This window comes from Micropterus dolomieu, linkage group LG08, assembly GCF_021292245.1.
Source record: "Micropterus dolomieu isolate WLL.071019.BEF.003 ecotype Adirondacks linkage group LG08, ASM2129224v1, whole genome shotgun sequence".
In the NCBI taxonomy this organism is placed as follows: Eukaryota; Metazoa; Chordata; class Actinopteri; order Centrarchiformes; family Centrarchidae; genus Micropterus; species Micropterus dolomieu.
This window is the reverse complement of record NC_060157.1, coordinates 22551189-22566016: the sequence shown is the minus strand read 5'-3', so window position 1 is coordinate 22566016 and position 14828 is coordinate 22551189. Positions and strand designations below refer to the sequence as shown.

General features: G+C 42.2%; 1 protein-coding gene across 8 annotated transcripts in view; it reads right to left on the bottom strand.

Annotated features, from left to right (window-relative positions):
* The window catches only part of ubr4 (ubiquitin protein ligase E3 component n-recognin 4), a 62988-nt gene that overhangs the window by 10618 nt on the left and 37542 nt on the right, over positions 1-14828 (bottom strand). For all 8 annotated transcript variants that reach the window (XM_046057522.1, XM_046057524.1, XM_046057523.1 and 5 more), the window contains 24 exons: positions 14617-14785; positions 14190-14394; positions 13963-14076; positions 12657-12866; positions 12421-12570; positions 12090-12317; positions 11045-11123; positions 10688-10930; positions 10348-10516; positions 10030-10174; positions 9533-9618; positions 9340-9427; positions 8809-9002; positions 7247-7486; positions 7021-7159; positions 6675-6800; positions 6423-6551; positions 5980-6329; positions 3650-3740; positions 3420-3504; positions 1723-1850; positions 1206-1335; positions 914-1074; positions 654-763 (listed from right to left, as the gene is read on the bottom strand). In XM_046057522.1, the coding sequence (XP_045913478.1) occupies positions 654-763; positions 914-1074; positions 1206-1335; positions 1723-1850; positions 3420-3504; positions 3650-3740; positions 5980-6329; positions 6423-6551; positions 6675-6800; positions 7021-7159; positions 7247-7486; positions 8809-9002; positions 9340-9427; positions 9533-9618; positions 10030-10174; positions 10348-10516; positions 10688-10930; positions 11045-11123; positions 12090-12317; positions 12421-12570; positions 12657-12866; positions 13963-14076; positions 14190-14394; positions 14617-14785 (3769 nt within the window). The remainder of the gene's footprint in view (positions 1-653; positions 764-913; positions 1075-1205; positions 1336-1722; positions 1851-3419; positions 3505-3649; positions 3741-5979; positions 6330-6422; positions 6552-6674; positions 6801-7020; positions 7160-7246; positions 7487-8808; positions 9003-9339; positions 9428-9532; positions 9619-10029; positions 10175-10347; positions 10517-10687; positions 10931-11044; positions 11124-12089; positions 12318-12420; positions 12571-12656; positions 12867-13962; positions 14077-14189; positions 14395-14616; positions 14786-14828) is intronic.

The window sequence follows — 14828 nt, the reverse complement described above, 5'->3', positions numbered from 1 at the left end:
ACCTCAGACTGGGCCGAAGGTTTACCTTCCAACAAGACAATGACCCTAAGCACACCGCTAAAATAACGAAGGAGTGGCTTCACAACAACTCCGTGGCTGTTCTTGAATGGCCCAGCCAGAGCCCTGACTTAAACCCAATTGAGCATCTCTGGAGAGACCTGAAAATGGCTGTCCACCAACATTTACCATCCAACCTGACAGAACTGGAGAGGATCTGCAAGGAGGAATGGCAGAGGATACCCAAATCCAGATGTGAAAAACTTGTTGCATCTTTCCCAAAACGACTCATGGCTGTATTAGATCAAAAGGGTGCTTCTACTAAATACTGAGCAAAGGGTCTGAATACTTATGACCATGTGATATTTCAGTTTTTCTTTTTTAATAAATTTGCAAAAATTTCTACATTTCTGTTTTTTTCTGTCAAGATGGGGTGCTGAGTGTACATTACTGAGAAATAAAATGAACTTTTTTGATTTTTGGAAAATGGCTGCAATGAAACAAAGAGTGAAAAATTTAAACGGGTCTGAATACTTTCCGTACCCACTGTATATCCTCACGTTCAGTACTATAATCTAATGCCGTTTATAAACATCCCTAATAAAGCATATTGTGAAGTCTGTTTGACTTGCTGGTTTTCAGTTTGAGGCTCATACCTGGTGAGTAGGTCCAGCACTTGTTGCTTGCGGCTGGGGATTGTGGTTAAAGCTTCCACAATAGTGCAAGCTGCCTGTCTGGCAGCCTGAGTGGCAGGTGTGAAAAGGACCTGCAACAATTTTTTCAGTTATTTTAAGAGGTTGCTTTGTGAAATAAGTCTCTAACAAAAGATATGCACATGTGAGCTTCTGAAACTACTAAGGAAGACACGCTGAGACCTACTAATAGATGTATTTAAAAATGAAAAAAGGTTTTGTACCTGCCGCAGCCAGTTGTTGTGGCTCAGTTTGAGTAAGCGAGGGAAGAGGCCTTCACCTTTTCTAGACCTCATGAACTGCTTCCACTTCCACACATACTTCTCCAACAGGTATTGCCTTCGCAACTCAGCCTTCCCCTGAGGCTTTGACACAGTCTCCTGTCCTGTGGTTATTAAGATAAAATCAGCAGTGAAAAACTAATCACCATGAGTTTTCATTATTTCACTGAGAAAAACCAAGCAAACCATCTTGCTACACTGATATACTGTAGATTTGTTGAGACACAGTACTTGCCTCTTGCTGGGAGACACTTTTTCCATGCTTCATAAGATGCTTTGGGGTCTTTCTTGAGCCAGAGTTGGGCCTGGGCGTGGATTTCATTACTGTAGGGCCTGACTGTGGTCAGGGACTCAGTAGCAGCATCCTATAATCAAAAGCAAACACACACTGTTGTGAAAGGGAACATGATACAACCAAGTGATAACTGTCTACCACCGTTAAAGTAGGGCTGGACAATAAAATAATAATAATTATAGCAATACATTTTTTTTCAACAACAAAATAACAAATGTTCAATAAATATTCAATAAATGTTTGATTTTATTCACTTGAATCATACACGAATTAGGACTTAATTTTTTATTAAGATGTTATTATGTTGAGGAAAAAGGACTGAAAAAAAATTATCCTTGTATTGTTGTTATTTTTTTAATTATTTAATAATGAACTGAACAATTGGCACCGACGACTCTAAAAGGCAAAGGCAAAAACCAGTGCTGTGAGGGCACAGCAGATGTTTTAGGATTTTTACCTTGTTCTTCTTGCTAGTGGGAGCAGGGGGCTTGATGAGCTTTTGTAGGATTCTCAGGCACATGAGTGTGATGTTCTCCACCACCACAGGCGTCTTTATATTCACCGACATGAGAAACAGACTGAGGGCTACGAGGACAAAAAAAAATGTACAGTGCTGTTAGACACAGACCTAAATAGAAACAACTTCCCTAACACAATAAATGCTGTATGAGAGCTGAACAAAAACATGACCTTGCAAAATCTGAGAAGGTTCAAAATGCTAATTCAAGCAACATCAGAGAATCAGGGCAGAACCCAGTTCAGACTCAGCCGCTCTCTCTCCTTCCTGACCAGCACTGACCAAACGGACAGGACAGTTTTGGAAAATGCACATTTGTTTCTTCTATATGGCATTGCGTGTTTTCTTATTGCGCAAATAAACCTCTCTCAAGTATTTTCATGTGTTTGTTTTTTCACATTTCTTGTTTCAAGCCATTTTTTTAAAACATATTTAACAAATGCTTCAAAAAAAGTGATGGAGACATGTCCCCAGTATCATTCACCTAAGAAATGAATACAATATTTGTGCACTAAGAACTCTTAAGGGGTGAAATCAAAAATACAAACAAATTGTGCAGAATGAGTTGTTACAATTAGTTACACCTTGGCTAGATAAGGTAATGTAATTTAATGTGCCAGTTGCTTCAGTGATAATTCATTTTGTTTGGTTTGTGCATTTTAAGGCTGTTTGAAATATAGCATTATATAGTATTGGCTTGAAAGCAGCGGGGATAAGGAGTTGGGCTCCGGTTTGTTTTTTTCCTCGTCCCGGTGATCAGCACATCTGGGCGATGTAAATTTAATGTGCATTAGCATGTCGGGTGTTGCCATTTACATAGCGTTACACTACAACAGTGGCGCAACGCCAACACACAGACACGGTCCTCGTCTCATACCCGACCGTCATTTAACCTGCAGGCGGGTCTTCCAGCTCTGCAGTTTCATTAGCGCTCGCTATAGTGTGAGCACCACTGTCCTCGGCCTCAACCGCCACCTGTCTGTGTCTCTAGCTTTCTGAATTTCAGACACTTTCCCATTCTCAGGCGACGAGCTAGCGTTAGCTTGTTAGCAGCCCATCAGAGACGTTTTGTTTTCTTTCCTGACTGATATGCACCAGAGTTTGGATGCCGGAGCTTGTGCACCGCGAACACGCCACAGTCCAAAGCGTAAAGCTAAATACTGACACAAACAGTAACGTTACCTGTACTGTCGTAACATCAGAGTCACTCCAAACGGAGTATATTATAAAATCACACACATAAAAAGTATTAATTTATGATGTTACGGCATTTATTTAATCCTACGAAAGGACAAGAACAAATTTAAGACCTTGGTAAAAAAAATTTAATACTTTGGTAATGAAATTTAATACTTTGGTAATGAAATTTAATACTTTGGTAATGAAATTTAATACTTTGGTAATGAAATTTAATACTTTTAAGGCCTTATTTTCGGAATATGAAATTTAAGACTTTTTAAATACATTTACTTTTTGGACTTAAAGACAAAACAAGGAATCTGAAAACATCAACTAAGGCATAAACTATTCTACAAGAAAATAATCCCCACGGGCTGATACCCTGAAACAAAACACAAACTTTAAAAATTAAAATACACCATCTTTTCAATGGATGAGATTAGGAAAAAAGGGCTTACCACAACGCAATCGTAACTCCCAGCATCCTCCCTCTTTTGAAATAGAGTCTGTCAGCAGGAGCATTTCATATTGCAGATTACTAACCTGTTGGAAACATGAAGACATCACGTATATCAAAATGTTTAATTCTTCAACAAAATTAAACTCCAGGAGCTCTGCTATCTAGATAAAAAAGTGTTTCTTTTGCTTAATTTCTACGGCTTCCAGTAGAACAGGCAAGAGGACATACCAGATCAGGATTGGCCCAGTGGCCTTTGAGGGCAGCTGACACCTTGGCAATGATGAGGTCATTCATCTGTTGAGTGGCCTCTGGATGATCTCTGAAGCAGGAAAATACGGAAAGATACAAAAGACAGAATTATATTTAATCACCAGTGCAATTCACTGTATAAGCACAACATTGTAATAAGTTTAATAAGAGTGTAATAAGCAAAAAGTAAATTTAGATGTCCACAATATGCTTTCATTCTAACACCTTATTGAGTATTAGTGCCTGGGGGTTGTGAATATACAATCTTGCCAGATGGAGGGAAACGAGGTACAACAAACCCAGAGCAACCTCCGGCACTGAATAATGAGGCTGAAGTGAAATGCCAGAAACTGCAGTTCATCAAATGGCTACTTGAGGCTGGCTCCAATAACAAATCCCCATAGACACCCATGTTAAAATGCCCAACATTACAGTAGAAATAAACATTCTCTCCTCCTCAATCTAAACTGCACTTCACTGAGTTGGAAGGTGGTGAGGGTCTGACTCGTTTTCCCCCCTCACGGAACACTGGTTAAGTGCACAATCCACTAGTTATTTGTCTTTATCTAAATGGAGGGTCTGAGGATAGAGGCAAGAAAATAAAACACAATAAAACTTTATAGATTTATGTGGAGAAGCCAACAAACAGAACAGGCGTCCCGCCCAAAACACTTTTTAAAAAGAGCCGAATGCTCAGCCATGCCTCTGGTGGAGTGAGCATGCACCCAATTGGGCATCTGTGCACACTCAGGCATCCACACTACTCCGTTTTTGTTTGTAAAAATATCTATACTATACTAAAACGACTGAAAACCCACATCTAGTGGCCATTCACGTACACTGGGCATGCGCGTGCTGGTGAAAACATAAACAGGTCATCTATTCCGTAGTTACAGAAGATTTGGCAAAAGAATAAAGAAATAGAGATGAACTGCACTGAGCATAAATTAAGCAGCCGCTGTTGTTTGGCAAATGCAAACTGGGGCTGTTCAAAAGATAATGCATAAGGCAGGCACTTGGGGATGCCTGAGGGATTAAGATGCAGCATCAATTTAGAGTTGTCTAGTGCAAACTGCATGCACGAAGGGTGAACAGAGAAGACATAATTGTCCCCCATATGGTTTCCCATCTTATACAAGAGCATATTGATAACTAAAGACTGTCACTTGCAGATCTCAGGCATGTGATTGGCAAAGGGCAAAAAAGCAGGAAAATATACTGAGACCCCCCCCCCCCGACAGCTGATCAGTCTCTGTCTATTGATAAACTGTAGGAGAAAGTTTGGCATTTCAACTCTGGCAGCGGGCGTGTGCGTGAGACGAGAACGACCATGACAGTTTCACGGGATCGCGCTTGTTTGCCCGTCTGTTGATGAGGAGCGACCCCGCGGATCAAAGCCTTATGAAAAGGCCTTGTAAACCACGTCACAACCATTCACAAGAAATTCATTTATAACGTGCCAAAACCTTTAACATACAGCAAATTGTAGCCTATATAGTCTATATGAGTGACAACAAAGTCAAAGTAAACATTATACATAGCCTATAACAAGCAATTTATCCGATCCTTATTGTCAACTCAGTGTTGGGCAAGTTACTCAGAAATAATACAGCTACTTACTAGTTACTTAGCATATAGGCTACTCCTTAAAAACTCTAGCCAACTTATTACTGGATGATGTAACGCCACTCTCTCCCGATGAGTCCAAGCATCACTGGCAGCAGCGGCCAGAGTTTATTTCTGAGTTTTACATTGCTGGTTTCCTTTAGCTGATGCTTCAATTAGCCTAATGGTGCTTTCAGACCAAAAGCATATTTATATAAAAACTGGACAAAACTGGACATTGCTGGGAGAAAAAAAAGCGAGGAGGTTGAGTTCGCGCATTCACGTCAGGGATGGTGCGTTCAGTAGGGCAGCCTTAATAGGATTAGTAACTGTAATAACATTACTGTTTTGGAAATAATCCGTCACACTATTCTTTACTGGGAAAAGTAATATTGCAGTATTACTGCCCAACACTACTGCCCAACACGTTACCACTGATGCGTGGTTCACACTGCGCAGGTGTGGAATGGGCTGCTGAACGCAAACAAACATCCTTGCTGATACTTGGAAAGGTAGGAAACTTTACACACGTTAGCCTGTAGATGTCCTTAAATCTTCTCCATTTCACTCGACCAGCTCCTGTATCCCCCCGCCCACCTTTTTTTAAATTTACAGATCTGCATGATTCACGTGGGTCCAATTTTCAGGTCGGAAAAATCACATCCCTGAGATCTACTTAACTGCAAGATGGGGTTGGGACGTACCTGGTGAGGAGACAGACCAGCTGGCGCACCTCCTCCCTCATGGCTGCTGTACCTCGGCGCAGGTTATACTCAAACAGCTCACGGATAAGACCATGGAGGACAAGGATCTGCCGGAGGGCTGGGTTTGTGGCCAATGCGCGGAGCAGTGTGATACAGTGACCCGTGACAGCTGAGGCACAGCCATAGCACTTGTTAGAGGACGTGTGGCCGCAACCCAGCACCGAGAGGGCACGGTATTGACTGGCGGTGAAGGTGGGCTGGTGGCTGCTGCTGCTGCGCGATGACTTGGTGGCAGCCTCTCTCTGCTGCAGGTCATACTCCAGGAGTTCTTTACGAGATGCAAGCACTTTCTGTAAACAAAGAGAAAAGGCGTTATATGTGAGCTGGGTGGGTAGGGGATTCTACCAGTGACTAGGGAACTCGTACTCCTTTTCCTCTCTAACCTGTATAATCTTGGAGAGTTCATCAAATGACGTCTTGCAGTCTCCGCTGTACTCCTGAGCCAGCTGCTGAATGTATCTATTCACATTAGCGGAGGATGTACCAAGCCCTGCACCTGCTCCAGTGTCATCCTGAGGGCAACACAGAAGAAAAATAATGAGATAAAACTGTAGAAACAACATTTGAAAGGAACCAAGACTACAAAATAAAATGTATGAAAAAAAAGTACTGTTCAGGCCACTGCTGTGACTGACCTGTGGTTTCTCCGGTGCCGCCTCATTGACTTTAGACAGCAGGCTCTCCAGCTGGGGCCGGTGCCCCATTAGCTGGTGGTAGACCCGGTCAGCTTTGTCTAGCAGGGTATTAATGTTGGTCACAGCCTGCAGAAAAAAAAAAAAAATACATTAAAGGTTAACATATGCAGAGCGAAAGTGTAGGAAGACAATCCAAAATTGATTCAGGGAAAAGAACATCAGTCATTTGCTTTCCTGAGCAAAAAAAGGGGACAAAGCTTATATTTAACAATGTAGTGTGTTTTTTAGGAATGGCAACGCCCTTTTTGACTTTTTCACTTGTATTTCCAAAAGACTGACAGCTTACCTTTTTCCTGTCTTCCTCATTCTCAATGGGATCCACAGCACAGCATGGTTTAGCATATAGCATGAAGTCAAATCGGGCATATTTACAGAAACCGCAGGCGTTGCACAGGAAGGGGTCTTTTTCATCGTAGTTGATTGATCTAATAGAAAACAACCAGTAATTAAAAATACAGCCAACTTCAATGTTTCCAAACATTTTAGACCTGCATAGGAAACCTGCTGCTCACCTGCACTTGTGGCACTGATACACATTCTCACCGCAGTTGCCACACACCCCAGGGTTGGCCGGCACAGAGGCACTGCAGCGTGGACACTGCAGGGTTTCGGTGGAGGCCTGGTAGTTCTCGTAAAAATCTGAGAACTCGATCATCAGGTTGGATGCGACGATGGGTAAAGGAAGGTCGATCTTCACCTCTGTCTGTCCCGGGGTCAGCTGAACTTTCTTGGCCTTGTGCCAACGAGCAGGCCTAAAAACAGACAGTGAAGTTTAGAGATTTGACTTTATACGGTCCAGTAAATGAGAGAGACTGTGACAAGTGGCTATTATGTAATCTTTCGATCTTAAAACATTGTTAAATACCCTTAACCTCTTAACATTCCTTTAAAATTCATGCAAAACGCCTATTGAAGGCCTATCCAAAGTAAATTGAATGTAGTTCTTGAACCATCTAACCCAAAAGTCAGAATGATTGTAAGTGCCACTGGAATTGATTAATATAAGTTTAAACACACTAAAACTAATAGATTTTTTGTTTCCGCTTGAAAATGCTTGCTAACAAATGCATGCAGTCAACTATAGCTGGGACTTGTTAGCTGGAAAACACTGTAGGACCACAGGATAAAGCATTACCTAGTCCAAGTTTAAATTTCATACCAATACCCTAAAAAATTACTATTTTACACAGATCTTTCTAAGTGTATGTCTTAGCGTATTTTTTATAAAACAGCACCGCCACTTGGCGGCAAGAGGTTGTTGTTGCATCGCCCTGTATTAGCCGGTAGCTCGACTTGCTGGTAGATTAAGAACTTCCTACTTAACTGGATATCGTTTTTTTTTCTTGTTCAGAATTTTATTGGCTACACTAAGTGCCAGTCATTGGCACAATTGCTTGCAATTGTCTCGGCCTAACCACGAAATAATAGGGGCTGGCCCTTTCTTACGGCGAGGGCTCTCGTTGGCTACTGAAGGCAACTCTTATTGGGTCGGATTTGGTGTCACTCGAAAGGTTAGAGTTCAGCGGCTAATTTGAATACAAGCTATCGTAGTTGTTTACATTAAAATCGGTGTTATTATGATTATAATGAAATATGAGCCACATCTGCTGACAAATATGAATCGATGCGTCAGCAGTCCCCGGGGATTTATTGATGAAATAATATGTTTTAGGACTAAATATTTTTACTGGATTGGATTGCCTGGACCTTTGACAACATAACAAGACAGTTTTTGTTGGAATATAATCGATTGGTGGATTACTATGAGGCTTGATAGGCGAGTTGCGTCAATTTTGATTGTACTGGCTGGTCTGACAGAAGCGCTGATTGTACCCGCTGTGGTGATTGTATCTTGAAATGGTTTGCATTGTTCGAATCACGGGAATTTTAGCTTTCAAACGTTGTATCATATGAGTATGAAGTTAACATAGTAGCTGTGTACACATACTGAAAGCTGCTGCAAGGACCTGATGGCCCATGGGCGGGCCGTTGGAATGTCAAGAGGTTAATGAAGACATAATTAGTGAAAAGGAAGGAGCAAGAGAAAGATCAGCCACTCTTTGTTGAAACTTACTTGTTCTTTAGCTCCACGATAGCCTGTACAGTCCTGTTGTTGTAGTAGAGGTTGACAGTGCGGACCATTTTGGTGCGTTTGAGGTCACCGATCTTCACTGTGACTTTACTGATGGTGTGGCTGCCAATGAGCTTGACAACCTGCTGTGTGGTGGTGTAGCGGGTGTCCACTTTGATCGATGACAGTTTTATATTCTGGAGTAGGACACAGGACACACAAGGCATTGTTTAAAACTATAAGAGACTGTAGTAATGCAACTAGGATCTTCTACAAATTCTCGTGTCCTTGTTCTATCAGCATATTCATCATTTTGCTGCAGTTTGCAGTTTAAATACAAGCTGAGATATACAGATGAGCATCCAAACCCTGTCAACCCAAAAGTAACTATAGTTTAAATAACCTTAACCAATGCAAATGTTATGCTAACTTACAAGTGTGTAAAACCTTGCAATGGAATTGTTGTTAGCTAAACTTCTTGTGTACATTTCTGCTAGAGACTGTGTCCATTAAGTGAAGTTGTGTTGAACATACTGAGAAAGGAACTTCTGGATTGTTGCACACCAAGCAGGGGTCACTCTCCAGAAAAAATCCATCAAACTCCACTAAACCTGACAGAGTGCTGCAGGAGAAAACACAAGATCGTTAATATTTAAATATAGATGATGTCCACTACTTGAAATTGCATTTTTTTTTGCTACAATATAGCAGGTTTGTGTAGACATACTTGTAAATGTTGGAGTTGGGGTGATTCGTCAGGATGTGGTTCTGTGCCCTGAGGATTTCCACAGCTTTCTGGGAATACTCCTTCAACTGGAAACGATTATAACCATTTTAGAGAGACTTTTCAGCACTATCATTGTGGCGGCTATGTTCTGCTGAATGATGCAAAGGATAAGAATTGTGGGCGATCCATTATGGACAGTCTACCTTTTTAATAATTTATTAATTTTAAAGTCTGGGTATTCCTTTGTCTCCTTGTATTTTTAAGCCAAACTATTTGAAGAGCAGCCAAACAATCTTTCGTTTACCACATGGCATGTCAAATGCTGAAAACAATAATTTGGAGATGACAGCCACAAAAGGACTTCAAATCCCACACAAGGCTCACAAATTATGTTGTCGGGCAAAGAATGAATACTAAGAAATGTGTATGATCTGATATGATAATAATTACAATAGTGAAATCAGTACAATCATAGCCTGTGAGGCCGTCAAACAAACCTTTTTCTCTGTCTGAGGGGTTTTGAGTGAGAAGTATCCAAGCAGGTCAACAAACTGGGCAGCTTTCCGGCCATATGCAGGCAGCTCAGGCCAGATGGCCCAAGTCAATTCCAGCAGCAGCTCCTGCTGAGATTTACTGGAGTTCCTACAGAGATATTCACATGTCAGCCACAGGCCAGGGATGTGATTTCACCATTTAATAGTTTATTTTGCGCATTCCCACATTATTTACATAGTTTGTTCATTGTTGTTACATGTTTGTTTAATGACACAAGTCTAAAAAGTAGTTTGGGACTAAACTAAGCTGTCTGTATATACCTGTAGATATGAAGTGCCAAGCAGTGGGCTTGCCAGCGCACAGCAGATGAGTTTGACTCTAGCAGGAAACAGCGCAAGAACTGGATGAGGGTCTCCTTGTCCGCAAACTTGTTAAGCTGACTGACCAGAGCCATGCACAGCTGATCCTCCTGGCTGCCAACTCCGTCACCTGTGGTCAGCCCACAAAGATACAACACAATCAAGACACTAGTGTCAGCTATCCATTTTTGATATCCAAAGATCTTGTTCAGGTTCATTGGGGGGCTATTCCAGCATTTAATGTGTGCCATGTAAACAAGAAGAACTACGAAGTATGACAAAGTCGGTGTCGTTGCCTCACCCTCTTTGTCTTTCTCCTTGTCCTCTTTTTTGCTCTTTTTACTGGAGGACTTGCTCTGCGAAGACTGAGAAGCTCCTGCCTGTCCAGCATTACTTGAGCCTCCTCCTGTGAATGATGAAGAGGAGGAGGAGGAGGCAGCCAACACCTTACTGCCACACAGGGCACAGGAGAGAAGTTGTAAAAGTACTGGGGACACGCCCTCATCAACTAGGAAGCTGACCTGGAGCAGGAAGTACAACACAGCTATACAGAGAAGAGAAACAGATAAGGAGGGAAAAGAGACACACATAGGTTAACATTACTGGCCACAAAAGTTTGTTTTTATCCAGTAACAAAAGCTGATCTGAAACAACTTACAGTCATCCTTCATGCAGAACTTCTGCCAGTTGATCGTCCTCTGAGTGGCAATTTCAGCACAAGCTTTCAGATGTTCCATCTGCAGCAAGAGAAGAAAGTTACACTTAAATCTCAATCCTTACAGTATTATCACAGTGGAAAAAACTTGCGTGATGTTACTGCAGACATTTAAACATGGAGGCAGACTATCGTCAGCAGCCTGTTGTAATTGTGTGCGCTATGTTTTGCATAGATAAACAAATGTGTACAAACATTAGCTCCGCTTTAATCTTGAGAAGCTGCAAAGCTGCAGTCTCTATTCATTAGCCACTGTAATTTAAACTGTACATTTCCAGCTAAAATGAGGCTTATTGTTGACCATTTTCTCTCTGCTCGCCTGCCATTCACCGGTCTAGTGCCGAGTTTTGCTTGCATGCTGTGCAACCGACAGCTAAATGCATGTCGCGGTTGTTTGTGGATCTATTTCAAATACTATTTAAAAATGATAGATTCTTGGTGTGGTTCATCTCCCATACTGGGAGGTGCCGACAACTCGGCACAACACTGGCAAAGCTGGGGGTCCGTCTCAAAAGTGTTCCTCCTCTGCCAATCGAATCAGGCTCCGCCCATCGAAGAATCGAATTTTTAGACTATTTGGGGTCAGCCCTAGTTTATACATTCCTTAGCTCAAGCAAATACACAACACGTTGGTGACACTTCCTGGACAGCTTGCTCTCATTGACTGTTGCGGGTTTCTGATCGAATTTCAAACAATTTATGCTTCAAAATTGGGGAGCCGTCAATCCAGCTGGCGACCATAAGTATGTCTGTAAACCCCCTCACACTACCAGAATAATCTGTTCTGACCAGCCTCAGCTCGGGCACACCTATGCGATTGTTGGGAGGGGCGAATCAGACCCAAAAATGGACAAAATATCCTCTAGTGTGCGGCCAGCATTACTAAGACAAAAAACAATGTACATGAAATAAACATAATTTCTAGCCAATACACTGCATACAAGAAGCTCTGTACGAGTCGACTTAATGACATGTTCAGGACACTCACCAGACTAATGAGTGTGTCATACTGTAGCGCTGAGCCAGACGTGGCTGTGACCACGCCAGCCCGGAGGAAGATTCCCTGCTCCTCCAGAAGCTTCTTGATGCTGCGCACATGTGAGTCAAGAGTGTGCAGGTCCCGCAGCTGACGATATTTTTCCTTTGAGCCGCAGATAAACAGCAACAGCTTTCTGACTTGCCTCCTGACGAATGGCGTCTGTTGAATCATCAGATACTGAGGAGAAAAGGGAGACAGAATTAAGGGGTTGTATTTATGTATTTTGTGTACAAGGAGGTTGATAAGGAACATCACATAAGTGATACACCCAACTGCTTACTTCAGACAGATAGTAGAACCAGGAATGGTCAAAAACAGGAGGTGGAATACGTGGGTTGGTGTCAGCAATCTTCTTGATCTGATACGGAAGCCTGAGGACCATTTCAGTCAATAGCTGGGAATAGGCTTCAAACACATCAGCAGCATGTCCCTAAAAGGATGTGCAACATAGTGAGTTCAAACATTCCTTGTACAAAAGACACTTTTTCAAGTTTAGATAAAGACGTTATGTGATACCTTGACATATTGGCGCAGGAAGAAAGGGCTCATGTCTGGGGGAGAGGAGGCTGTGTGTGGGCGGAGGAGCTGGCTGGCGGCCACAGGCTCTTCTTCACCCTGTTGGCTCTTCCAAAACTCCAGGAGTGATTTGAGCACGTGGAGACAGTAGTCAATAGCACCCAGGCTGAGCAAGGCAGTTGCAGTGGCGTTTGAGATAAGCGAGGATGACTGGAAGAGAGAAAAGAGGGTGCGCCTGGCCATGTAGTACAATGTACAAGCAACTTCGTTTTGAATAGCCTAGAAGAAGTAAAGTTAAAAAATTCAGGAAAAATCTGCATCTTTCCACTGCAGGGGTTCTTTCCACAACATTAGTATTTATATTATTATAATAACATTAGATAAAAAGTTCTATTTTAATAGTTTTAATAATATATTGTTTGTGTGTTAATATATTAATTATTTAATTTTACAATATGCATTGTCATTTTATGGAATAGTATACTATATAGCTCACCACTAGTATAATATTTATTCCAGTTGGACAAAACAGCAGTTTCATATTTTCATTCATTAAATCCTTGTGCAAGAAAAATGGCCACCATTGGTCACTTAATTTGTTAATGTTACTCTCTCATCAATCAACAACCATTCATGCAGGAGGAGTTCCACATTTGAAAGTTTTCTGTAGCACATCAAACCATTTTTATGTCCCGCCCCATCCAGGCTGTGATTGGTCATTTGACGAAAAGTGAAATTGACAATCGATGTTATGAAAAGTTGAACACGTTTCAAAAAAAAGGCACCTGATATAGCTAAATATCCAGCTCTGTCTTTGTTTTTGTAACAAGCTGCTCAAGCGGCCACCGAGCGACTTGCCCATCGGGATCTCTCCCAGTGCTCCAGTGACTATCTGGTTTTTGTTCTGCCAGAGTTTCAACAACTGTCATATGATTGACACCAGCTTTGCATCGCGTCCTGCCCACCACTCGGGGCGGGGGTGAACAATAAGCTGTGCAGTGCACCGCGGCGGACGGTGGGGGGATTACAGTAGGTTGTAGTTACTTGCACATTGTGCTCGTAAATCATTTTTCTGGGTCGCACGTATCGATTTTTAGGGGCATATACGAGCAAAATGGTCGCACTGTAGAGCCCTGCAGTTATCTTCTATGGGTACTTTAGAGTGGCTTTGAACAAACAATGATGTCAGACTTGTTTTAAATTTAAACTTTCTTGCTGTTAACATTACTGTACTCCAATAGACATTTAACTGATAGCCTTTAGTGAAATCAGTGAAAACTGCATTTAGAAAAGAAAGAGGATGTACCTCCGAGGAGGATTTGGAGCCAGACTTGGTGCGGGACATGAAGACACTGAGCAGTCTCATGATGACCAGGTGAACTTCATTGATGGAGCTACGCTCATTCTTCTTGGACACGTCCTGCAGAGGAATAACATGGATTAAACACTGGGTAGGTATTGTATTTCAAAAGCATTCTTTATCATATTCGATGAAATTCTCTTAATGATTCATCACCAGGAGACTGTGGTTACCTTCTTGTGCATGCCAAGCTCAGCAATGAGCTGTGCTAGCAGGTCATCTAAGGCACCCTTATCCTTTTCATCCTCGCCATCCAGGTCAGAGGTCAACATGAGGATAACCTGCATGTACGGGATGGCTTGGACTCCACCTACATTGTGGAGCTGAGAAAGCTGCTGAAGCAAGCGCTCCAGTAGCATCAGACGAACCATGTGTAGCCTGACAAGAAAGACAAGATAAGTAATAAACATTTTTACTTCTACAAGTGAGTCTGCCATATTGGCCTTAATGTGGTGTTCTTTATGACGACAATGTACTTCTCCAAAAGAAGTACTAAATCTCTTTCCTCCCCTTAACAAGCAGATGTTTGTTGGCAGCAGAGCTTAAACTTGAATCTTCCTACGTATTCTAAAGTCCCGCCTTGCATTTGGGATGTCTGACCTGTTGCTTGTGTGAATGTCTCCCTCGGTCTCTCCTTCTCCCTCTGAGCCTTCACCTTCCTGCTGGGCTGTGGTGGTGCTGATGGCTCCAGTGCTGGAGCTCACACTTCCTGGACCCGCAGGGTGGCCCTCCACTGCTGTGTCCCCATATGCACTGCTGCGTCCTGACACTGTACACACAAATGCATGCAAACATGCAACTTAGCAAACGGG